Source organism: Homarus americanus, unplaced genomic scaffold (genome assembly GCF_018991925.1).
Source record: "Homarus americanus isolate GMGI-L3 unplaced genomic scaffold, GMGI_Hamer_2.0 scaffold32929, whole genome shotgun sequence".
NCBI lineage: Eukaryota > Metazoa > Arthropoda > Malacostraca > Decapoda > Nephropidae > Homarus > Homarus americanus.
The window spans coordinates 2,979,418-3,005,892 of NW_024737097.1; the positions used below are offsets into that span (position 1 = coordinate 2,979,418).

At 39.9% G+C, this 26,475-nt stretch overlaps 1 protein-coding gene across 2 annotated transcripts in view; it reads right to left on the reverse strand.

Moving 5' to 3' along the window:
• The window catches only part of LOC121873157, a 95,717-nt gene that overhangs the window by 61,793 nt on the left and 7,449 nt on the right, over positions 1–26,475 (reverse strand). Inside the window, exons 2-4 of one of the 2 annotated variants that reach the window (XM_042376484.1) lie at positions 24,871–25,048; positions 23,926–24,075; positions 5,847–6,065 (exon numbers count right to left, since the gene is read on the reverse strand). In XM_042376484.1, the coding sequence (XP_042232418.1) occupies positions 5,847–6,065; positions 23,926–24,075; positions 24,871–24,945 (444 nt within the window). In that variant the 5' untranslated portion in view covers positions 24,946–25,048. Of the gene's footprint in view, positions 1–5,846; positions 6,066–23,925; positions 24,076–24,870; positions 25,055–26,475 lie in introns of both variants that reach the window. The other variant, XM_042376483.1, reaches the window with a different exon arrangement.

Genomic DNA, 26,475 nt, shown 5'->3' on the forward strand with positions numbered 1-26,475 from the left:
TGCTCCTTCAGGTGGGCTTTGGAACAGGCTTCTTGCTTTAGCCTGTATGGTTAGGAAGGCTTATGGCAATACGCTTCAGGTCTCAGTCTCTATTCATATCACCAATAATTTTTTCCAAGTATCGTGAATATAGTGTTGTTCCTTTCACTCACATCACGAATATGCCCTTTTATCCTTCAGAATAGTGGATATGGTCGAGTGTGAAAACCCAGGTCACGTGAGATTGTTGCTACAGTTTTTTCCATTCTCATGCTGCGTTATTATCTTCATTTTCATCTCAAAAGTAATTGCCTCGTCTCCTTTCTTGGAGCACCACCAGTACTCTTACTTTTGCGCCTTCCAGTCATTATAAAGTCAATTAAATACGATAATAACGAGTTCACAGCGATCAGTAGATACGATAGCCAAACACCAACTAAGCGCCCACTGAGGAGGTACCTACCAAGCATCTGCCGCTACCACGCCTCGCTCGGGACAGAACACGCCATTATTTGAAAAATATTTTTGGTCACGATCACAGCGTCGTGATGTCCCAACGGTCGTAAGGTCAGAGCAGGTCGTAAGTACCGATGGACGTAAGTCCAAGCAGTCAGAAGTCAAGGACTACCTGTATTTCAAATAAATTCTTCTATCAGTACCCTTCACGTACAGTAGTACCCCGATTTACGCGGTCAATTGAACCCACAGGGTACCGCGGAAAGTGAAATCCGCATAAATGGAACAGAACATATGGGATTAATTCCAATAGCGACTGGCCCGACCCCCAAACTCCACTTTTTCTGACACAATACCTATGTTGTAGTAAAAATAACATCTAATATAATTGACATTGCTGGATTCCTTGTAAGACCAGGAACATTTTGAATATAAATGTCATATATTTTGCACAAAAGATAACATATTTACTCAGAGTAAACATTAGATCTAAAATTTGTATGTCTAATGCAAAATCTATGATGTTTATATTCAAAATGATCATCAAGTTGTAAGAATTCCAGCAATGTAAATTATATTCTGGCCGGGTAATTTGTATGAATTTTATGAGCTAAAACAAATATCTTCAGTTAATAAAAAAAAAAATATTCTTCACACCATGCCAGATGGTCGGTCGGTCCCTCCCTACCAGATAAATGTGTGGGAAAACCAGAATATTTACCTTTTTAGTAATAAATAATACCTCAGACTAAAGTTAGGATTATATAAGTGACATTGCTGGATTCCTTGTAAGATCAGGAATATTTTGAATATAAATGTCATATATTTTGCACAAAAGATAACATATTTATTCAGAGTAAACATTAGATCTAAAATTTGTATGTCTAATGCAAAATCTATGATGTTTATATTCAAAATGATCATCAAATTGTAAGAATTCCAGCAATGTAAATTATATTCTGGCCGGGTAATTTGTATGAATTTTATGAGCTAAATAAAAAAAAAAAATTATACTTCACGCGTATATGGGTAGATGAACCCCGGAAAGTGAAAGTTCGGTTCTGGCGAGGCACCGCGTATATGAGAAATCGCGTAAAGTGAAACCGCGTAAAGCGGGGTAATACTGTACAGTAAAATATCTATTTTTACCTTCTTATTCAGCTTGTCATTTAAGGATATCATATTGGAAATGTCTCATTGAGGATCATTATGGTATCAAATTCATCTCTCTAACACAAATATAGATTATAACAAAAGCTGTGAGGTAGAGAGGGTCCATTGGGGGTAAATGTGACCGTGCCTCTACCAAAGGATCGCCTCACTGTTTGTCTACTGTACTGACTCATTCATGATACAATATTGTTTATTTGTTTTTCATCAATTAGTAAAGATACTTTACTGTAATAATGTGCTTATTAATACCTGTACCCTCTATATACAATACAGTATAGTACTATGTATACACCTCATAGGTAAAAAATGTCATTCAAGATATCTTCAGGTCATAAGACCCACTAATCCCCAACCCAACAATGGATGACCTGACATTCCATCAGGTCAGGTTAGTAACGTGACCCAATAACCTCTCACCAAACCTGCATCACAAGTGTTAAGACATGATTAGTTATGTATTACAGTCAATTAAGTGAAGTGTCTGCCTACTCTAGGCTAAAGATGACAGGATCTACTGTTGAGTACAATATATACAGTAGTATACATTAATATGTTTACAGAACAATATTGTACAGTGGTGTTTGCGTAAATAACTACAGCTCGCCCCACAAGGGGTCACAGCTCAAGGTTGAAGAAGCTTCAAGTCCAGAAAACTGTGAGGACAAACTTTTTCGGAATGAGAGTTGAGAACTCATGGAACAACCTGCCAAAGTGTGTTGTGATGGTACCGAGTGAGAGCTCTTTCAAGACCAGACTTGACCAACACTGGAGCAGGTTCAGATACATTCAGGAGCCAGTGCATGCCCAGTACCTCTCATTTTAAGCGGGGGTTATGTTCTTGAAAACCACAGCTTAATTAAAAAAACACGTAAATTAGACATAATTTTTCCATAAGAATACATGTAAATGGCAGGCACACACATACACACCTACCTTTGTTCTCCCCAGACTAACGTATGCGTCACCAGCCTGGTCGTCTTCTCTCAACTCTACCCAACAACGTCGGCTAGAAAAGGTACAGAAAAGGGCCTGCAGAATCATGCTCGGCGCAGACTACTCCGGCTACATCAACGCTCTCTCCACCTTGGAAATGCCATCCCTCAGTGACCTCCACCACCAAGCACTAGCAAGGTTTGGCAGTGGACTACTGCACCATCCTCGTTATCGCCACCTCCTGCCACCGGCAGTCCCCCACCCACCTCGCGCAGTCCGCCACTACAACAAAATTCAGCCCATAAGAGCCCGCACCGATATATATAAGAATAGCACCAGCCCATCTATTGTTAAAATAATAACCAACTCCTGATTTATGTACTGTACAGCCCTGTAAATGTATTCAACGCATATCATTATGTCTAAATCAAATGTAAGTTTGTATATTTTCAGCCACCGGCTGCAACTCTATTAATAAACCGTTTATTATTATTATTATTTACACACACACACACACACACACACACACACACACACAAAAAACAACAACAACAAGGTAATTAAGACATCAAGCATGAGGAGTGAGGATCTTATTGTATGACACACATCTGTGTGTGTGTGATTGCATGGTAGCGAGTTAAATATCACCAGTTGGGGAGAGCTTGGCAACACTCATTTCTACTCCATCTCTCTAATCACCCACACCTTTCTCACTCCATATTTTAAAATGTTATGTAACATAATGTTGAAGGGATACAACTTTGCTCATTTATTCCTACACTTATCACAATCTCTCTAAAAATACTTTAGGTTTTGTGTTTATTTAAAACATCTTCAGGTCATGAAACCCACTAATCCCCCCCACCCAAGAAAAGGTGACCTGACATTTTATCAGGTCAGTAATAAGAGACTAATAATCCCCCATCCTACCTCCACCTGACATTGCATCAGATCAGGTCAGTGACACAAGACCCACTAATCCCCCACAACTCCAAGGGAGTAGAAAATAACAGTCTTTGCTGTAACTCACAGCTTCATTCACGCCCATATCATATAGATTTAAAAATTTTAAATATATTTATTTAACCAAACTTTTAGATAAAATATTCTTAAATAGAACTGTATTTATGGATTCCAGTAGTTTAGACTCAAGGAAAACATCCCCAGCACCCAGAAACGTTCTGGGGAAGTGGGCTAGTGTCCGTCTGTGCAAGATGTTTAGTCTAGACACTCGGAAACTTTTCCCAGTAACAGGAGAAGGTTCCGGGGATAAGGAATTTTTCCAGGTTTGAGAAAGTCGTCTGGTTACCCAGAAATCTCTCAAACCCGGAAGTGCTCTGCACCAATTGTTCCGGCTAACGGGGATATCACTTAGTGTGGCAAAAACTTTCTCCGCTTACACAAATTTGGGTCCCAGCAAAATTTAAAATCGCGCCCACCCGGGAGTCAGCTGAGGCGGCCACATCTCGCTACTGCTCTCTCTACCAGGCAGAGGTAAAAGTTATATTATGGTTATTTTTCAACTCATAATTTTGGGTATATAAACATCAATTAATTCATATTTTGTTCAGTCATTTACATGCACACAATCCTACATGAATAATGTGCAAAAATATTTAAAAAATAAAAAAATTATCTTAAGGTCAAAAACATAATGGGAGTAAATATTTCACCGGTACCAGAGAGAGTTAGCAGGATGAGCTGGGAGGAGTTGTGTTATGATTATTTTTCAACTCCTAGTTTCAGATAGATAAACTTAACTTTCTTCACTTTTTTTACTCAGTTACATGCACACACAATTCTACATACATAATGTGCTAAAAACGTAAAGAAATAACAATCATAAGGTCATAAATATAAAGGGAATAAATATTTCTTTGTGTATGAGAACAGAGGAGGAAACGTTGTGGGTTGGCAGAGGTGTCCTGGCTGGTTGCTATAATGATGCTTAAAGGTGGCCATGTGTGAAGCAGCCAGCGTCAATTCCTTAATTGCCTTAGCTGCAAATTTTCTTCAAAGACAGTAGTTGTGTTCTACAGTATTTATCATTAGTTAGGGAGGGTTTTTCTTGTTTGTGAACCAATTTCATGTTTTGGGTGTATACAGGTATTTGTCATTGGGGAACCGAACCCTATTTTTCCCACGTGTTTTTCTATTGGAGATATGAAATTTCACGTAATGCATATTTTTTTAACCTAACCCATTCACATCTCGAGGGATACCTGTATAGACCTAATGTTTGTGATTCTATGTCTATTAGAAGCTGAGATACAGTATAGATGTTTTTTTCTAAGTGGCAGCCATATTGGATGTCATCTTCAATATCTCAATTTCCCCAAGGGTCACAAAGTGGCACCCAGCAGAGTTAAATTCAACAACCTCAAACTGTGTATAAACTCAGTCATTAAACAATGTACACCCTGTATGTATGCAAAAACACGCATCAGACCCATATCCTAGTTTGGCCACAAGACTATAGAGAACTCTTCCTCGTACTCCAAGGATTGGTGCCTGGATCTACCTCTGTCTCTAAGAACACAAATAAGGGACTGAAGCATGAGGTCCTATCTTATTATAGAGGGGAAGAAAAGAGTAACCTGTAATCTGTGAGATCCAAGTGTCTAAATAACCCTTGACATAAGCTCCCATTTTGCCAGATGGCCTTGTAGTGTGTAATAGTAGGAAACATTGCCCAAATAGATAATGTTCTGCTGCAGGTAGCCATCTCAACCAGTTGAATCAGGGTTAAAGCCTTAATCGCAACTGATTTAATAGTTGTTTAATGACTAGGAAGGCTTCTGATCAGGGGTGAAAAACCAAAATCATCACCATCAACAACATTTTATGGCCACTTTCCATGCTAGTGGGTGTTATTTGTACAGCAATTACCTGATGGCAGCTCTCCATGCTGCACAATCTCAAGCAGCTTTTCCAGTCAGGTGCTTATCTCTGAGATCATTTCTCACAATGTAACCCTGTCATTTTTTGGCCTACCCCAGCTCTCCTCCCCTCCAAGTTAGTCTCCTCCATTCTCTTCATTATAAACAATTAAATATGGCATACTAAATTTATTGTATGTGAAAGAACTAAAGGTGTAATAAAGTACTGTACTTGCTGATACCTACCAATTCTGTATACAGTATATAGTACAGGTACAGTAAACTTACGACTCCTGACCTAATAATGATAATTTTAAAAGCCTTACATTCAAAACTTATTAATCCTTATGTACAAAAGTAAACTCAAATGTTATAAAAGATTATCAATTCTATTTAACAGAAATAAAAGTAAATGAGTCAGCATACATCATAGATGAAATCAAATGGAAGTGGCATCCTGAGATCAAGAAGTGTGATGCCTCGAGCATTGACCGTGGTGCAGGCTACCAAGTACGGTAGAGATGGGTGCACGACAAGTGGCTGCCGAACATCAATAGGACTTGCACAGTTATCATACGCTAGTACTGGGGTCCCTCGTTCGATATCCACAATGTTCACCTTCCGAGACACAGAGGTAGTGATGGCCTGTTAAAAAATAATTACAATTAACATAGAGGTCAAGACTGCCCTGTGGTTGGGAACTTTTATTTTTATCACAAATTGTGATGGCAGCCATCTTGAATTCTGAAAATACTATGGGGTGAAAAAAAGGGGGCGGGGGGTTGTATGGGAACATGAATAAGATTTTCAGGAGCCTTCCTAAAAAATACATCTTTTTACCATTTATTTCAAGGTTATTGATGTTTATGTTGTCTTTATTTTTCTAATGATCTTGTACTACAGTACAGTGGTCCCTCGGTTAACGAACTCAATTCGTTCCAGAAGGTCGTTCGTTAACCGAAACCATTGTTTCAATGGGATTTTGGGTAACTGGTTCCAGCTCACCGAAAATTACATACAAAGTAAAAAAAAACTGCAGTAAAGTACACTTACTTTGAGGTGTGTATGTAGAAGGCTCCTGGTTGATGTTGCTGATGTGAATTTGAAGTGGGAGGTGGAGGAGAAGCATTTTACTGCTTCTTGGAAGGCGAGTCACCTTCCATAAAAATGTCAGGAACCTCTGGGCTGACAGATTCCCCAGCAGGAAAATCCTCTCTCCTTTTTGAAGTGGAAGGCTGAGGGGTAGCATCTTTCTCCCACTGCCTTTTAGAGAAGAAACTATATATTTTTCTTTGTGGGCATTTCTCCTCCTCCTCATTAACTGATTTTTGAAGGAGACCACTTTACACAAAATAGGTTCTGTTGTTTCAACATCAGGGTGCCTTAAAGCCAGTTTCCTGAACATCTCCCAGTGGTGAACAACATCTTTTAAGTCTGAAGAAGACATATGGTCATCACTTTCCCTTTCCTCCTCACCACTGTCAGCTTCTAACATCTCATCCAGTTGCTGCAAGGCTTCAAGAGTAAGTTCCTCCTCACGAGACATCACAAGCTCTTCCACATCATCCTCCTCCACTTCGAGGCCCAATGACTGACCAATGGATACAATCTCCTTGTCCAACTCTGCTTCTTCTTCAAATCCCTCAAAATCATGGACTGCTGATGGCCACAGTGCTTTCCATGCAGATTTGAGGGATCTAATGGAGACTTCCTGCCATGATGACACAATCAATTTTACAGCCTCCAGGATGTTGAATTATGTATTTCCAGAACTGTGCCAGTGTTAGTTGCCTGATAACACCTCCTGAACATTTTCTTCATGTACAGCTTCTTGAAGTTGCTGATCACATTCTGGTCCATTGGCTGTATAATTGATGTAGTGTTGGGAGGCATAAACAGCACTTTGACAAAGTCAAATCGAGCCTCCAAAGTGCTGGCAAGTTCAGGGTCATGACCAGGGGCAGAAGAGCCTTTAAAGGGAGTTTATTGGTGGTTAGGTAGCTCTTCACAGAAGGGCAAAACACCTCAACTGCCGATTCATTAAAGAGCTGTCTTGTCACCCATGCCTTACAGTTGGACTTCCAATAAGCTCCAAGTTGTCCTCTTACCACCTTTTGTTGCTTGAACACCCTGGGGTTCTCAGAGTGATAGACAAGCATAGGCTTCAGTCGGAAATCCCCTGAAACATTGGCACCAAGCAATAGAGTGAGACGGTCCTTCATGGGTTTATGCCCAGGTAAAGAGGCTTCATCTCTGGTGATGAATGTCCTTTTGGGCATTTTCTTCCAGAACAGCCAGGTTTCGTCCACATTGAACACTTGCTGTGGAAGATAATTTTCTTCCTCCACCAGTTCCTTAAACTCCACTAAAAATTTTGCTGCTCCTTCTTTATCTGTACTGGCAGCCTCACCATGCCTAATAACACTAAAAATATCACTTCTTTTCTTAAATTTTTCGAACCAGCCCTTGCTGGCCCTAAACTCTTCAAACTCTGTGCCAGAAGAACTAGGTTGCTCTTCCTTCAAATGTTCGTAGATTTCCCTGGCTCTTTCACAAATAAATTCAGTCGAAATTGAATCTCCTTTCATTTGTTTTTCCTTAATCCAAATGAGAAGTAACCTCTCTGTTTCTGCAATTAATGATCTACCTTTAAACACTCTGGTAGATTTGTCTCTCACTTTCACTTCCTTAAACTTGTCTTTCTGTGCAAGAATTGTCGACACAGTTGATGCCGACATGCCATATTCTTTACTAAGCACATTTGTTCTAATGGCTTCTTCATGTTTCTTTATGATTTCCTGTTTCACCTGGATTGAAATCGCCTTTCTAGATTTCTTTGGACCCATGCTGGATTCAATAACAATTTCACCACTAAAATTTTAAGTTTAATTGCTGTAAATAAAGATTATTTTCTTTAAATCAACACTGCACTGCGCTATATATTATCAATATGTTAAATCAATTTCAGAATGACCAATAATTGTACTGTAAAAACGTAAAAATAGTTTATGTTGAAGAGAGCCACAAGCAAGATGTTACCTCCACTGACCAGAGACACAAACTGACGCCTTGGTGGGTGAGTGAAGTGGCTGATGGGTGCACCAAAAACTAGTTTCCTGTACTGCAATTATGTTAAATAAGTGTTAAAATGACTAATAATTTTAATATAAAACTTGGAAAAATATTTAATAGCACAACCTTCTTGATATTTACTCAAATGGGAACGAATTTAAGCCCTAGAACCGATTACTGTATTGGCGGACTAATCTTCCAGCTGGTGAGCAAGAGAAAACATGTTGACATGTATTCGTAAGAATTTCGTTAACCAAATTTTGTTAGTTAACCGAATTGAATATTCTTATGGAAGATAATTCGTTAACCGAGGCATTCGCTAACCGAGGGATCACTGTATATGCAAAGACAGAAAGTCAAGGAAACCAGAACCCAAAACAAGAGATGGGATCCAAACACTCTTACTTAAAGTGACAAGTGTTGGAACAGTGAGACCTGGGACCTCTGCTGAAGGTTTTCCTGCCACCTGTGAACACTTCTCACTAGTAATGTACAAGTATCCCCCATTTAGCATCAATTCACTTAATGATATTTCAGTTTAGCGACATAAAATTTGTAACACCCTTTCTTGTTTAATGTAAGGTCAAAATTTGGTTTGGCAATGTTCGACTCACTCGGAAAACTCGGGAGAGAGGTCAGAAAAACAGGGTATTCTGTGTCCCAAGTGCGCATCATTACAGTTATTTGTTAATGTTACCTACATGCCACCTACCCACCCACACCGTGTACTCATAAGTGTTTACCGCCTGTCATTTGATTGTTGTCTTCTACTAACAACGATTTGTATTTCAAACCATGTTTAATTTAGAACCCAATTCAATTTACACCTGATATATATTAAAAAAAAAAACACACCTTGCACACGGAGGCTGATTGGCTTGTGATTGGTGAGGCCAGCATCACTAGTATAAACAGTCGCAGCTTGGGGGCTTTTTGTTACGGCATTTTTGTGTCCCTATTCAACATGAGCAAGAGAGCAAGTAATGGTAGTGCTGGTTGAAAAGCTAAAAGAAAATGCATAAACTTAGCCAAGAAACTAGATGTGTTAAAACGATATGAAAAAGGTGAGAAGTCTGTGGATATTATATGGAAGCAACGAATATATTTTCTAAAGTGGATCCATTAACAGAATGAAGCACTAGAAATAACAGGGACATGAAAATGCATACGACCCCTACATAAAGATGTATAATGAGAAAAAGAATGCAGCTGTGTAAGATTCTTTCGAGTTTTATTATTCGAAGGCCTAAACCATCAACTCCAGCTACACCATCAACTTCAGGTTCAGCTACACCATCAAATTCGGCATCAGCAGCAGCTTCAGCAATAACTACAGGTTCAGTAACAGCTTCATGTTCAGCAACAGCTATGCCATCTTTATGGAAAGCTACAGCTTCAGCCAGAGTTGAAGCTGATGACTTTGTCATCTGGGTAAAAACTCACATAACAACATTGGCTGTTCTTATGTCTTTGACTTTCCCACCATTGGTGAGTAGAATTTTTGTTTTACATTCATAGGTATTATTTAAATCATATATGAACAGTAATAAGTTGTTGCTTTCATATTCTTAAGTAGAGAAATGTCGCTATGTTTTGAAGTGTACGCATTTACATACAATGGCTTTTTCAATCCGTCTTGCTTTTTTCTTTACTATTAGTGGTTAGCTACTTCTATTGTTCCATTTATTTACATTAAATAACATTAATTAAAACATACATATTCTTTTTTTTTACATTAAATTTACTACAGCTACAACCAGGGACTTATTTTCTTCAGTTTCATATGGAGAACCATCATCATGGTTTAAACACTTAACAACAACATTGACATCCCATCTCCTCTAGTATGACCATATTATTATTGCTTTATATTGCATAAGGTTCACTCAAAATCATTATTTAAAGAATATAGTTTACATTTTTCATTAATTTTACTTTTTGGAGGGATAAGAGGATAAAAAGCCACACAAAAGATATGAAAAGGTCAAACTAGGGAACGTATCTTATTATTATTGCTTTATTTTAATGGTAATTAATGATTCACAATACAATGATTCACCTTACACTGCAATATTGGAGGACACATTACCGTCGTTATCCGAGGCTTTACAGTACGTATTGACATAGCTGAGCCAATTGAGAGTTTGAGCTCTCTTAGTTACATAGGGGGGAGGGAGAGTGCAGCTGGCCAGTCACAGCTCGCTGCCTCCACACACACGCACACGCGCACGCATGCGCACACACGCACACACATGCACACACATGCCCTTCATTTTTCTTATTTTACAGTTTTATAGTACAGTCGACCCTTGCTATACGCGGGTTTGTGATTCGCAATTTTGATGATTCGTGGTAAGCAGATGGTGGCTATGGTGGCTAATTTGCGAGCCTTTCCCCACAGCGCAATGAATCACCCCACACACCCGCAGTGTCTCATTTCCCTCTATTCGTGGTCACCCAGTACCTGTGACCCAGCATCTCGTGATGTACTCTCCAAACTTTCGTGTTTCTTTGTGAAAATGGCCCATTAAAGACTGCCTAGTGTCAGTGCTAGCGATGCTAGTAGAGTTAAAATGTAAAAGGCAAAAGTTAATGATGACCCTGACAAAGAAAGTTGAATTATTAGATAAGTTAAAGGAGGGAATGAGTGCTGCAGCAGTTGGTCGGTTGTTTGGTGTGAACAAATGCACAGTGAGGTATATAAAGAAGAATGAACAAGAAATTTGTGATTCTGTTCAAGTGAGTGCTCCTGCAAATACTAAAGTGACGCAGGTTGTTTGTGACAAGAACATAGTGAATAACAGAAAAGCACTGAACATTTGGATTGAGGACCAGCACCGCAAAAATGTTCCGATCGACAGCAACGTGATTTGTGAGAAAGCTAAAAGTCTTTATGCTCATTTTTATGAGTCAACAGGTGGTGAAGGGGTTAGTGTGGCTACTGAACCAACTTTTAGTGCCAGTAAAGGTTGGTTCGAGAATTTTTAGAAGAGATTATCTCTCCATAATGTGAAGCTGACTGGGGAGGCCGCATCAGCTGACCACACAGCCGCAGATACATTTCCCGCCAAGTTAAAGAAAATAATAGAAGAGAAAGGCTATAGATCAGAGCAAGTGTTTAATGCTAATGAATCCGGTCTATATTGGAAGAAAATGCCTCATCTTCTGTGGCAGTGCAGCTGGCCGCCTAATCAAACCTGACTTGCTTTACCGCTCAGCAAACCCGAGGGCTTTGAAGGGCAAAAACAAGAACCTTTTGTCAGTTTTTTGGCAGTGCAACAAAAAGGCATGGGTAACTGTGCAAGCATTCCTGGATTGGTTCCATAAATGCTTTGTCCCAGAAGTGGAAAAGTACCTTGCTTTCAAGAACATGGAATTCAAGGTGCTATTATTGACAGATAATGCACCAGGCCATCCATAAAGTTTGCAGTTTAACCATCCAGGTGCAGAGGTGGTGTTCCTACCCCATGACACCTCTGCTCTTAGTCAGCCTCTCGATCAGGGTGTAATACACACCTTCAAGACATATTACACCCAACGCTCTTTTGGTCGTATCTGTAGTTGGAAGGAGTACAGCACTGCAGACTGCATTGCCAACAGCAGTGAAGCAATCAATGAACTATGACCAGAGACAATGAACGCTTGTTGGTGAATCTTATGGCCTGAGAGTGTTAATAAATTTCAGGGATATCCATTTTTAGTAAAGGATTTGAATGACATTGTGAGTGTTGCACGTCAGTTGGGTGGTGAGGGGTTTGTGGACATGGCTGCTGAAGGCGTGGAAGAGCTGATTGATGAGCATGGAGAGGAACTGACAGAAGAGGATTTGGAAGAGTTGGAAAAAAGTGCCGAGGAAGATAAAGAAGAAGAAATTATGGAAGTGCAACAAGAAGGTTGGGGATTGGACAATTTTGGTGAACTATTCGACAGGTGAAGATGGTAACCGATTTCATTGTTGACCACGACCCTTCCATGGAATAGAGCATTAAGACGGTCTGAGGAATCAACCAAGTATTGTTTCCCTACCAGGAAATGTTTAAAGACCTCAAAGCAAAGAAGAAACAACTAGCAAACACACTGTTTTTTAAGAAAGAACCAGCTACTACCACCGCCGCTCCATCCTCCTTCTCCCAGCCACCCACCTCCCGGCCACACGCCTCTCCTATCCACCCACCACCACTGTATCACCCTCTTCCACCAGTGATCCTGATGATCCCCCTATGCTTCAGTAACCAGATGTCTCCCTATGTACAGTGCACCACTTCATCGAGCTCCAGACTTCCACATAAGAATGTAAGTACATTATTGGTGACTTAAGTTTCTCATACACAGTACAGGTAGTCCCCGACTTACAACCGACTCGACTTACGTCCACCCGCACTTACGACTGCCTCAGTCGTACCAAAATGTGGTCAAATTATGTATTTTTGAGTCCCAAAGTTAGTACACAGACAAAATTTTCATCTGTAATTCCCTTTAAAATGGCTGGCAAGCTTAAAAGTGAGTGTTTTGTGGTGCTGAGAAGAAAAAGAGACCCACATTTTTTATTTTGTGTGTTATTTAAGCATTTCCGACTTACGACCATTTCGACTTACGACCTGGATGTCGGTCCCTAACCCCGTCGTAAGTCGGGGAGTACCTGTATAGGTATATATTGGTGCACTAAGGTAATACAGTATATAAGTTGCAATTCGCAGTTTGGTCAATTCACTCCTTTTTGGGAACCTAATCCTTGTGAATGGCAAGGGTTTACTGTACTGTACAATGTATCCTATAAAATACTGTACTGTACTGTTTTATTTATTTATTTTTTTACGGGGAATAGCCCACCTGGGCACAGATCATCGACCCACAACGGGGCCTGTGGGCGAAAAAATAAGAGTAAAAAGAAATTAAAAACATGAAAGAAAAAGATTCTATTAATCTACACCACGAAGATGCCGAAAATCCAGCTTTTCGAAGTGAAACAGATTGTATGAGTATGGAAACACAGAAGAAGGCAGAACATTCCATAGTTTGGCTGTGTGAGGAAAGCAGGAGGTACTATAACGGGTTATTCTAGTTTGACTGACATCCACAGAGAAATGGTGGGCACAGCGGGCAAGACGAGTGTTATGAGCCCACAGCCTTACCGGCGGTACACAGGATGCCAAATCCACCGAACATTGCCCATTAAAGTACCTGTAAAAGAGAGAGAGTGAAGCAACATTGTGGCGAAGAGAAAGGGAAGAGAGATTATCAACTAAAGGAGAAGAGTTAATAAGAGAAAATGCCTTTGATTCCACCCTATCTAACAGTTGAACAGAAGAAGAGCCATCCCAGAAATGAGAGCCGTACTCCAAGTTAGGACGAATGAATTCCTTATAAACTTGAAGCATAGCTCAGGAGTGAAGTTGCTACGGCATCTGTACAGCATTCCCAGCTTTCAGGAGGCAGCTTTAGCAATGTTGTGGATGTGTGGCTTCCATGACATACCCTGTATTAGAGGAAATGGTGAGGCCTAGCATATCTATTTTAGAATTTGGCAGAATGATTGCGTCCTGAAATGTGATTGGCGGGAGATCGTCTAATTTAGAAAATGTAATTGGTAAATACTGTGGTTTATTTCTATCGAGTTTAACCAACTTTCTACCTCCCCATTCGGAGATGTTGCACAGATCCACATTGATAGATGAAGTGATATCAGCTCTAGAAACAGATCTAGTTTAAGAATTAGGGGGAAGGGGAAAATGTGAAGAAGAGTGAAGAGTAGAATCATCAGCGTAAGAATGGATAGAATTAGTTGTAATGTTTACAGTATAGAGTACAGAAATTTCTTTATTTCTAAGCCACATTACAGTGCAGTATTGTAATGATACGCACTTGGAGCACAGAATCCCCAGTTTTTCCAGGGGTGGATCCAGGGGGAGGGGGGAGTTCCAGACCACCTCTTTCCATCAAAAAATTCCAATACTTTTTTTTTAATGCAGTATAGTAAAGCCTCCGATAACAACGGTTCGACCAACAACTTTTCATATTACCCTAATTAATTTAGGACCCAATTCAATTTACGTCTTTATTTCATTCGTATTTATGACCAAATTACATGTATTATAAAAATAAAATAAAATTACATTTTCATATAAATAATAACTAAATCCCAATACCCTGTATGTATTATATGTAATACAGTTAACCCTCACTTTACGCGGTCCCGCATTCCGCGTTTCCACGTTAACGCGGTGCCTTGCCAGAACCTCACGTGCTCACATTACGCGGTACGTGAACCCCATTACGCGGAGAGTGTCCGGCGCGATGCTATTTTTAGATTCGCCCCACCCGCCCGCCTGCCTGCCTGCCTCTCCCTCCTCCTCCCTCCGCTTGGGCAAGCGGCGCGGTAAGGTTGCGCAGTGTGTGTCTTTGTTGAGTTATCACTGACGTCATATGACGTATCAGACCTGTGATTGGCCATGCATCCCTACCCCCTCTGCTGCTAGCTGTAATTGGCTTAAAGTATTATGACGTGTCCACCCGGGGGAGGGAGGGGGGAGGAAAGACGACGCTTGACCTAGCCGCGGCAGTTTCATCCCTCAAGGCCACTCCGTGTAAACGCGCATCCATTGTTCCGTAAAATGGCTTCCGCCGGACCACTACCCCCAGAGAGAAACCTTTCCTTACCTGGACCCAGCGGCACTAAACCAAAGAAGACACGACGTTCCTTAAGCTACGAGGTGAAGTATAGCATCATCCAAGAGTTGGAGAAAGGAACAAGGCAGGTTTATTTGGCGCGCCAGCATGGCGTGAACGAATCTACGATCCGGACTATAAAGAAGGATTCAGCCAAGATAAAGGAGCACATGAAGATCACAAAGTCTACAGGTGCTTCTATGATCAAGTATTTTCACAACCAGGTGCTTCTCAAGACAGAAAAATTACTTGTGAGGTACTTGGTGCGTCAGGCGCGACGGAACATGGCGGTCGACACGCGCTCTGTTAAGGACTACGCACGTGAACTGTACATGGCAGTGGCACGAAAGATGGGAACTTCAGAGCCCAAACCCTTTAATGCTTCCTCTGGGTGGTTACAGAGGTTTAAGATCCGGAACAAGATCACCAATATAAACATTGGTGGTGAAGAAGCGAGTGCTGATCGTGCTGCGGCTCGGGAATTTCCTCCGTTTTTACGTGAGATTATGGAGGAAGGACAGTACAGTGACGACCAGGTGTTTAACATGGACGAATCTGGTCTTTTCTGGAAAAAACTACCTTCCAAGTCCTTCGTTGTGAAGAATGCCAGCAGGATTCGGGGCCGGAAAATGCAGAAGGAACGCATCACCGTCCTGTTTACCACCAATGCCTCCGGTACCTGTAAGCTCAAGTTATCGGTGATCCACACAGCCCGCAAGCCGCACGCCTACAAGAGCATGGACATGACCAAGCTAAATGTCCACTGGCTGACCGCACGTAAGGCATGGATGTTCTCTACACTGTCCCTCTCCTGGTTTGATGACTGTTTTGTTCCCGATGTAAAGAAATTCTGTGAGCGACAGAATGTCCCATTTAATATTTTGTTGCTGCTGGACAACGCACCAGGACACTCGCCCCTACTGTTAGATCGTCACCCCAACGTAAAAGTGGTCTTCCTTCCTCCCAACACTACGTCTTTAATCCAGCCCATGGACCAGGAGTTGATTTGCAATGTGAAAGCTGCATTCTCAACAAAAAAATTCCAGCTCCTGAACGACTACACCAACACCAGGGAAGAGTTGCGTAACCTGAGTGACACCACCACCGATAGCAAGAGCGAAGAAGATGAGGATCAACAGTTAGAACAGCAAAAAATACTCTTCAAACAATTCTGGAGAGTATTTAACATCAAGAAAGCTGTGGACTTCTTGGTGGAGTCATGGGATCAGCTGTCTATTGCTACAATTCGTCACGCATGGAGACATGTGTTGCATGGAATACCAGGTGAGAGGAGGAGTCAATCTGTGACTGGTGAGGTTCAGAATGTTGCAGTAGCAGTGGACCTTGCCAGAGAAGCTGCGCAGACTGTTACAGTTCCAGGCTTCTCCGAGACCACCAACGACGACATCCTGGAGGTGATCAGAGATCCTGAAGTGACTGCCGACGAGATGTTGGAAGAAGAACACATCAGTGAAGAGGAGGAAGAAGGTGCGTCAGTCTCCGAAGAACACAATTTAAGTCATAGTGATATTAAGGGTGCCATGGAGTGTGCAGAGAAGATGAAGTCCTTCCTTTCCCGCGACAATGACGATGACCGCTATGAAGTCTTCCATACCCGGCTGGTGCAGGCTATGGAGCCGTACATCAAGGTGTATCACGACAACATCAACGCCAGCCGTCAGCAAAGCATAACAGATTTCTTCGCCCGCAACCCACCACAGCCAGCCCAAGCCAGTGATAGTGACAGTGAAGTGACTTTGAGGGATTTGTCAGGGAAGCCCTGACAACTGTAAGTGACAGTGATGGTGATTCACCTAGTAATGGTGATTCACCTGAGGGCCAGTAATCTGCCCTCTGCCTCGGAACCAGCCTCCATCCCCGTATGCCGACCCATCTCTTCTACTACCGTAAGTGTTACACCTAATTTTTAGTTTTCTAACCTTACCTTTATTTTTCCTATGTTAACCTTTATCTTTCCTAACCTAACCTCTTCTATATTACTTGTTTTTTCATACCATCATAAAGTTAAGATAAATTTTTTACTACAACATAGTTGTGTGTCGTCAAAAAGTGGAGTTTGGGGATCGGCCCGGACTCCATTTCAATTAATCCCATATGTTATGTTATTCACTTTACGCGTTCCTCACTTTCCGCGGTACCCTCCGGGTTACATTAACCGCGTAAAGTGAGGGTTAACTGTATAAAAAAAAATACTGTAAAAAAATTAAGAGCCCCTTGCGCCAAGAAGCTGCTTGGCTAATGAGTGGTAAACAACAGTCGGAACTTGGCGGGCCTTTTGTTTTCACGCATCTGGAACAGGAACAGGAGAAAAACTTTCTCGGGTTTCTTACAGCACTTTTGCATCTCTATTCAACATGAGCAAGAGAGCAAGTGATGGTAGTGTTGGTTCAAAAGCTAATAGAAAGTGTATAAGCTCAGCTGAGAAACTAGATGTGTTAAAACGATATGAAAAAGGTGAAAGGTCTGTGGATAATATATGAACATATTTTCTGAAGTGGACTCATTAACAGAACAAAGCATTAAAATTTAAATATGCACAAATGACCTCTACATAAAGATGTATAATGAGAAAAGAAAGCAGCTGTGCAAGGTTCTTTCAACAGCTTTATTATTCGAAGGCCTAAACCATCAACTTCAGCTACACCATCAAATTCAGCATCATAAGCAGCTTCAACATTAACTTCAGGTTCAGTAACAGTTTCAGCAACAGCTTTATGGAAAGCTACAACTTCAGCCAGAGTTGAACCTGATGACTTCGTCATCTTAGTAAAATCTCGCACAATATTCATTGGCAGTCCTCATGTTTTAGACTTTACCACCATTGGTGAGAAGAATTTTTGTTTTACATTCATAAATATTATTTAAAACATATATGAACAGTAAATAAGTGTTGCTTTCATATTCATATGAAGAGAAATAACTATATGTTTTCACATGTACACACTTACTGTTCATACGTTGGTGTTCCCAATCATCTCGCCTTATTTCTTTACCATTAGTGGTTAGCTACTTCAAGTGTTCCATTTATTAACATTAAATAACATTACTTAAAACATACATACAAGCATTCAGTTTTTTTAAATTAAGTTCACTACAGCTACAACCAGGGTCTTATTTTCTTCAGTTTTTTATGTAAAACCATCGTCACTCACGAAAACAATGCCGTCTTGTCTCCACATATATAAACATTAATTCAATCAAATACATATTCAGTAATAAACAATTATGAATCTTTTGTACACTCGCACCAAAAAGTATTGGTGCAGGGTGAGATCGACAACTTCCAAAACAATACGTATACACTGTGATACGTCGGGAAGGTTGGTAAGTGTATCCTCATAACCCTCCCCCCTCCACTAGGTGTTGCCATATGGATTGTTGCTTTGTGTCGACTGACTGATGAGCGAGGGCTCGGTGAACATGGGTATAAAACAGAGGCAATATGAAGCAGTAGAAATCTACACATGCCAGACGACATGGAAACCTCAGAGGGAACACAAGGAGCTATTATTGCCGGCGGGTTGGTGTCCACAGGAACACCGCGGCACGATGGATTCGGCGATACCTCGAAACTGGTGCTACAGACGACAGGTCTCGGAGCGGCCGTCCTCGCTGCACCACCCCTCAGGACGACCAGGTTGAGTGGTTTATTTGGTAGCATAAATTAATGTGGCAACATTCACAAGTATCACAAATAATTTTGTTAACAGGGAGCTCCTCATATTTCATACTGTCTATTTATCACTTCCCGACCTTATTTATAATGGTTTGTTTCACTTGACCAGGGCTGCCGACATATGGCTGGAACAACTCGCCTTTCCCAATACCTATCGTCACTGGTCTCAAATTGTTCACACTACAGTATGCACCGATACTTTTTGTTGCGAGTGTACATATTCTTAAGATAAATGACTATGTTTCCTTGAGTGTGCACGTATTCAAGGGAATTCCACTATCAGTCTCACTTTTTCTTTAAATAACATTCATTAAAACATACATATTTTTTACATTAATTTTACTACAACAACAACCAGGGTCTTACTTTATTCAGTTTCAGGTGGATAACTGACATTATGGGTGTAAACCAGGGGTTCCCAAACCTGGGGTCGGAAGGCTCATTAGGTAGGGTCGCAAAGAGGTCATGGGGTCGGTGGGGTCGCTGGGGTCCTTTGGGTCTGCCAGTGAAATGATTTGGGGTCGCACTGGATAGTTGACAACACTGGATGGGGTCGTGCTAGAAAAAGCTTGGGAACCCCTGGTGTAAACACTGACAACAATGCCGTCTCTTATCCTCTTGTGTGTTTTAATATTCTACGTATTATTAATGAATTGTATTGTTCATTTCGCATATATAAAGATTAATTCAATCAAATACATATTCAGTAATAAACAATAATGAATCTTTTTTACATATTCTTAAAAAGATAAATAACGCGGTATCCTTAAATGTGCACGTACGTATATGTTGGTGTTCCCAATCCATCTCTTTTTTTTCTTTGCCATTAGTGGTTAGCTACTTATATTGTTCCATTTGTTAACATTAAATAAAATTACTTAAAACATATACACAGTATATTAATTTTGTTACATTAATTTTACTACAGCTACAACCAGGGTCTCATTTTCTTCATTTTCTCGTGTAGAACTATTGTCCCGGACTCCCAGCTGTAATCTCAAATGAAAACAATGGCGTCCCATCTCTTCTTGTGTGACCATATAATTATTCATTTACAGTGGTCCCTCGGTTAACGAACACAATTCATTCCACAGTCTTTCGTTAACCGAATCTGTTATTTCAATGGGATATTAGGTAATTGGTTCCAACTCACAGAAAAAGTACACATACAAAGTACTGTATACCGGTAATAGAATTAACTAAATACAGTACTGTACTGTACAGTATACTGTACAATAATAAAAAACAAACAATAGATTACTGTATTTTAACTTACTTTGAGGTGTGTATGTCGTATTGCCAGTGGCTTTGTTTACATCAAACAGCCGATTGTAGAGGCAGTCGATGATGACATGCCATATTCTTTGCAGAGTGCATTGGTTCTGATGCCTTCTTCGTGTTTCATAATAACTTCTGCACTGTACATTATCAATATGTTAACTAAATTTCAAAATGACCAATAATTTTAATATAAAAAATGCAGAATCATTCAAGAGACCAACTATCTTGATATTTACTCCACTGGAAATGAATGTAAACATAGAACTGATTACTGTATTGGCGGACTGGCCGATCAGCTGATGCGCACAACAAAAAGTGTTTGTTGTAAGGATTTCGTTAATCGAAGTTTTGTTCGTTAATCGAACTGAAAATCTTTATGGGAGCTAATTCGTTAATCGAACCGTTCGTTAGCCGAGGGACCACTGTATATTATATAAAGTGCATTCAGAAACATTATTTAAAGAATATAGTTTGCAATTTTCATTAATTATATTGTTTTGTTGGGAAAAGAGGGAAAACAAGCCACACAAAAGATATGAAAAGGTCACACTTGGGAACGTATCTCATTATTATTGCTTTATTTTAATGGTAATTAATGAGTCGCAATACAACGATTCACTTTACACTGCAATATTGGAGGACACATTACCGTTGTTATTTGAGGCTTCACTGTATTGGTCAGATTTCCACACATTTTTGGAAGGGGGGGGGGGAGGCTTCCCCCGCCTATTAACTCCCCAGTTGGGTGGGCTCACTGTGCTTGCCATGTTTCTCTCCCGAATCTTTCCCAGTAAGTCAAAGATCACTAAATTGAAAATTTACGATTTTTAAACGAGAAAAGGTGGTAAATTTTTTAGTCACTAAACCAAAAAATTGAGAGTGAGCAATTGTTAAATGAGGGATACCTGTACAGTATTTGCAATCAACATTCACAAGATATTTTATAAAAGTCATTATCATGGAGTCAAGAGAATGCAACTTATAAGCAATTAACCGGGACATTTAACCTTAACAGCTCCCTGCAGGTACAGTTGCGGAAATGTGTTCCCCCACCCCGTGGTAACTCATGTCTCCAACAGCCAACCTATATGACCTATAGTAAACCTCTCTACCAATCACGTCCGTCGTTACACTACCAATACCCATTCATTCATAAATAGTGATACTACTACTGTGACAGTGCCGTTGGGAGACACGGGTTCCCACACGGGGTGTAGGAAGACATTTCTGCAATGGTACAAGACCTAAGTGTTGGAATTACCTTTCATGTGGAAATCCTGATCAGTCAAGAAGCATGAATGGAGGCTCATAATCCAAATGCGGGATATTAGCCGACCTAATTGCTCACACTAAATGATTCAATCCACTATCAAGTGACTAACAAACACCCTAAATGATTCCTCTAAATTCTTAAATGTAACAAAGAAAAGCACCTAACATCCTCTCAATAGAATATATTACTGTATGTGCTGACCTGTTAACTCCAGCAGCAGAGAGCTCTATCTAATACCGAAATAAATATTCCTGTAATTCTTTTTTTAAGCATATAAAACAGAATTTCCTCCTTAGTGTGAAATCAGATGATATTTGACAGGGCAGTTGGTACCAGTTCCAGTTCTGCTCATCCATTTTTCCCATATGAGATTAAGAGTGAACCTACATCTAAGCTTGTAATGTGATATACAGTATTTACATTACAATATCTTAAATGATGTAAAAAAAAAAAAGTGACATTAAATTAAATTGTGTTATAGGAGGCTTACCTCCACCCCAATTCTGCCTGAATCAACCTTTCTCAAAACATAACTACTCGATCCTTAGCTGATATTTCTAACAGGAAGGGGTTATGAGTTTGTTATGTAGTGTACAGTAGTTCAATTGAGGTTCTGCCAGAGTTGAGTTGTAACTACAGTACACGTTGATAACTGCATCAAATGTAAATTATAAAGGCAGTGAGTAGGTTTGTCCTTCTCGGTGGTGTGAGTAGCTCTGCCTTCTTAATGGAGCAAACAGCTCTCTCCGCCATAAATTGACATGTGTGTCAATCAAATTATTAAGTTCATATTCTACATTGACAGAGTCAGTGTTGTTTCATACAATTAATAGTTATAATACAATTGTAATATAATCTTAAATTTATTTATTACAAATTAAATCCCTCCACACAATTTCAACATCTTGGGGGTTAAGGAGGCCACCATTGCCGTGATGCACTCTTTCAGGTGAACTGTGTCCTGCTGCGGTACAGAGCATGTGTCATCTGCTGGTGTCAATTTGTCAACACTGCTAAGCACAAGCATACTCCATTGTGTTTTTCATTTTCTAGTGCATTTTTTCACATATTTATTCTTCTCTTCTGCATGTAGTTCACATGTAATGTCACTCAACTCATCAGCCAATGCTATCCAGTACAGTCAGTTCTGCTATAACGCGATAGTTGTGTTCTTGTAAAACATCGTGTTATAGAAATTGGCGTAATAGAAATAACGGGGCTTATGGAGAAAATAGGGTTAGGTGCAGATTACTACTCGAAATCGAAAAAAATTTAGTAGTTAGCCTAACACAAAGGATAGCAGTCTAAATAAATGTTACATTCACATCTAATAATGAAATCATACAGTAGATGTAACACTTTACCTTGAAAAAATATGAATATAATTTGATGGGGAGAAGGGTGATTTTGAGGTAGATAACATCGAGCTTCTCTTCAAGGGTTATAGCCTTTCTTTTACGATCATCACCGGGAATGCGATCACCAGAACACTTCTTGGAGATATTCTTCTTTACTATATTCACAGTTAATACCACAAAATTGGAGAAATAGTAAGCAAAAATCGCGTTACAGCAAACAAGCGTTCGCGTTATACAAATATCATTCCTCTATTCATAAATCGCGTTAGAGCCAATTCGCGTTGTCAAAACACGCGTTATAGCAGAACTCCCTGTACTGTAAATACAGTCCATAAATTCCTCTGGATTCTCAGCCACTTCTGTGACATTGTGATGCTCTTGTACAGGCTTCTCTGACATACTGAGAGATTAATGCACAGAAAGTGGAAATAGTTAACATCGTGAAATGTCAGTCACCATTATCACTGTACATTCATCTGCCGCAGTGAACGAAATAAAAATACGTGTTACCACAGACAGCTGCTCCTCGACTTACGACGGGGTTAGGGACCCAAATCCAGGTCGTAAGTCGAATTGGTCGTAAGTCAAAAATACTTAAATATTACGTACATAGAAAATCTAAAATGGGTGTCTCTTTCTTCTCAGCACCACAAAATTCTCACTTTTAAGCTTGCCAGCCATTTTAAAGTGAATTACAAACGAAATTTTGTCAGTACACAGCGCAATCACTAAAGTCGGGACTCGAAAATACGTAATTTGACAAAATTTTGGTACGACTTTGGAGGTCGTATGTCCGGGTGGTCATAAGTCGAGTAGGTCGTAAGTCGAGGAGTAGCTGTACTGTGCTATATAAAGGCCACAGAGAAAAGGTTAAAAGTAGACTGGCTTTATAAATCTGTCACTGTACATTAGAAGTAATCACCTACACAGCGCATGTACTCTGGTTACATAATGTCTCTGAAATCATGTCCTGCATTAAAATGGCATATTTGGGGGAACAGGACACATATTTAATTTTCAATCTAAATTTGTTTCATGATACTGTAGCTAAAATTATACTACATTACAGTACTGCATAGTATACTGTACAGTATCACATCTAAACCAAAACCAATACAAGACAGCCAATTAAATTAAAATTGTATAATTTGGTCTTACCTTAGAGCCGTCTGGAGTGAAATTGAGAGCGTTGATGGCTCGTGCAAGACTAAGAGAGCCAAGTGGAACTGAACGCACTATCTCCCCTCGCAGAGCATTGACTAATGTTATCTCTCCTTCACTTCCACCAAATGCGAATGCATATCGATCCTGCAATTGAAGATTGAATAATCAAATTTGCAAGAAAATTATATACAAATAAAGAGCTTTACTACCCATTAAATATTTATATGACCTTGAAACAATATTTCTGATTCACAAACAATAAGAATAAAATATAAAACTTTTTTATGGAGAATAGCCCACTCGGGTCAGGTCATCGACCCACAACAGGGCCTGGGGGGGTATGAAAAAAAAAATTAGAGAAAAAGAGTATGTTAATCTACACCACAAAGTAGACAGAAAACCAGCTTTTTGAAGTGAGACAGATTGTAAGATGATGGAAACACAGAAGAAAGCAAATTATTCCACAGTTTGGCTGTGTGAGGAAAGAAGGACGTACTGTAACGGGTTATTCTAGTGTGACCGACATCCACACAGAAACAGCGGGCACCGCAGGCAAGACGAGTGTTACGAGCCCACTGCCTTGCCAGCGGTACACAGAATATCAAATCCACCGAACATCGCCCGTTAAAGTACCCGTAAAAGAGTGAAGAAACATTGAGGTGAAGAGAAAGGGAAGAAAGATTATTGACAAAAGGAGGAGAGTTAATAAGACGAAATGCCTTCGATTCCACTCAATCTAACAGTTAGGCAGAAGAACCCCCCCAGATATGAGAGCAGTACAAATTCCTTGTGTATACTGTATAGTAGAGTATGGTTCTTTAAGAGCACTTCTGTTACGTATATAATAAAGAAAATGAATCTGAAAATAAGGAAGCTACTCACAGTTGAGTAATACAATTACTGTACTGCAAAGGTACACTTTATGTGTCTGCTGCTCACCTTTGGATGGAATGTACAGCAGGTGGGAACATTGTTTTTCTGTTGTATAAACTGCACACTGCCCTCCTCCTCCATCCTACTGCAGTCCCCGTCAACAGTACTATCATCACCTCCGCCACAACACCTTGGCAGCAGTCACACCCTCGTCACAGCAAACACATCCTCATGAGGTCCACACCTAATCCTTGTAATAAAACCTTCATGAAAATCTTCCGGGTTTTTTTTAAACAATTATTATCTGAAGAAGAAATAAATTCAAAGTACAATACATTCACAACCCAAAATCAGTTCACATAAATGCTTAAGATGAATACAGAAAAGTAATTGTAAGGCTTTCATATGAGAGAGAGAGAGAAAATTAGCCAACATCACCCCAGTACAATACAAGAAAAGTAGGAAAGTTGCAGCAGAAAACCACAGGCTGATCAACATATAAGACGCACTTTTTTTGTCTGAAAAATGGCTAAAAAATCATCCTGCATCCTATATGTGAAGTTGAGGTCTCCCGCAAGTTAATGAATCCCCCCCATTGCTGTCTCCGGTATGCTAAATTCTACCTCACCCAAATCCAGAATTAAAAATATGTTATTGCTTACGATTAGCACCTGTAAGGCAAACACCCAACTCTTCAGAGGTAGCTAAGCAGTAACCATTTCTGAACTCTTACAAGCATTACACTCTATTAAGGTCATACCTGTAACATTTATTTATCAATCTATAAATACCTGTTACAAATTAAGATTTACAAATAACTTTCTTTTCACATTTACATCTGTTAACATCACTGACGGCATTGTAACCAGGATAGACTCGTCTCTGTAACCACCAGGCTACTGGGCCAAGCTATTATTTTTCATCTCGTATTTTCGGGTAGATATACGTAACCTTCTTCATTATTTTTACTGATATACACGCACACACCATCCTACATAAATATTGTGAAAAAAGTAAAAGAAATAATTGTCCTAAGGCCAAACACATAAAAGGTATACAGGTGCTCCTCTACTTACCAACGAGTTACGTTCCTGAGGCTTGTTTGTACAGTACAGTGTACTTAAGAGTGACAAAGCTCTTCTCATAATTTGCCACCCAAACGACCTGGGTGAATATAACTTACATTGGAGGGATTCTTGTAAGATAGTAATTTATTTGAATACCTGTATAAACAAGCTATATTTGCAAAAGACATAACAATTTTAGTTCCGTAATCATTTAGTACATGTAAAATACAGGTTTGCACTTAGGTCCATTGTTACTGTACAATATTGACTAAATTCACTAGATATCGTACGCCTGGCAGCACAATCTATAAGAATACGCGATGCATACGTGACTGTGCCCGCTCTAGGGCCAATTAGGTTCTCTAGGTCCCATTGTTTGAATGTTTTTTTTTTCAATTTAAATTTTAATTGTTTATTCCTTGATAGAGGAAGCAGGATCCTAGTGCTGTCACTTGGTACCCCTGTACCATAACACCAGAAGCAACTGGCCAGTGTCACAAGTATATACAGAACAGTACAGTCATCCCTTGGTTATAGCGCCTAATTGGGACCCCGCCGATAACGAAAGTACAGAACCAATGGGATTTATTCTAATTGGTTCCAG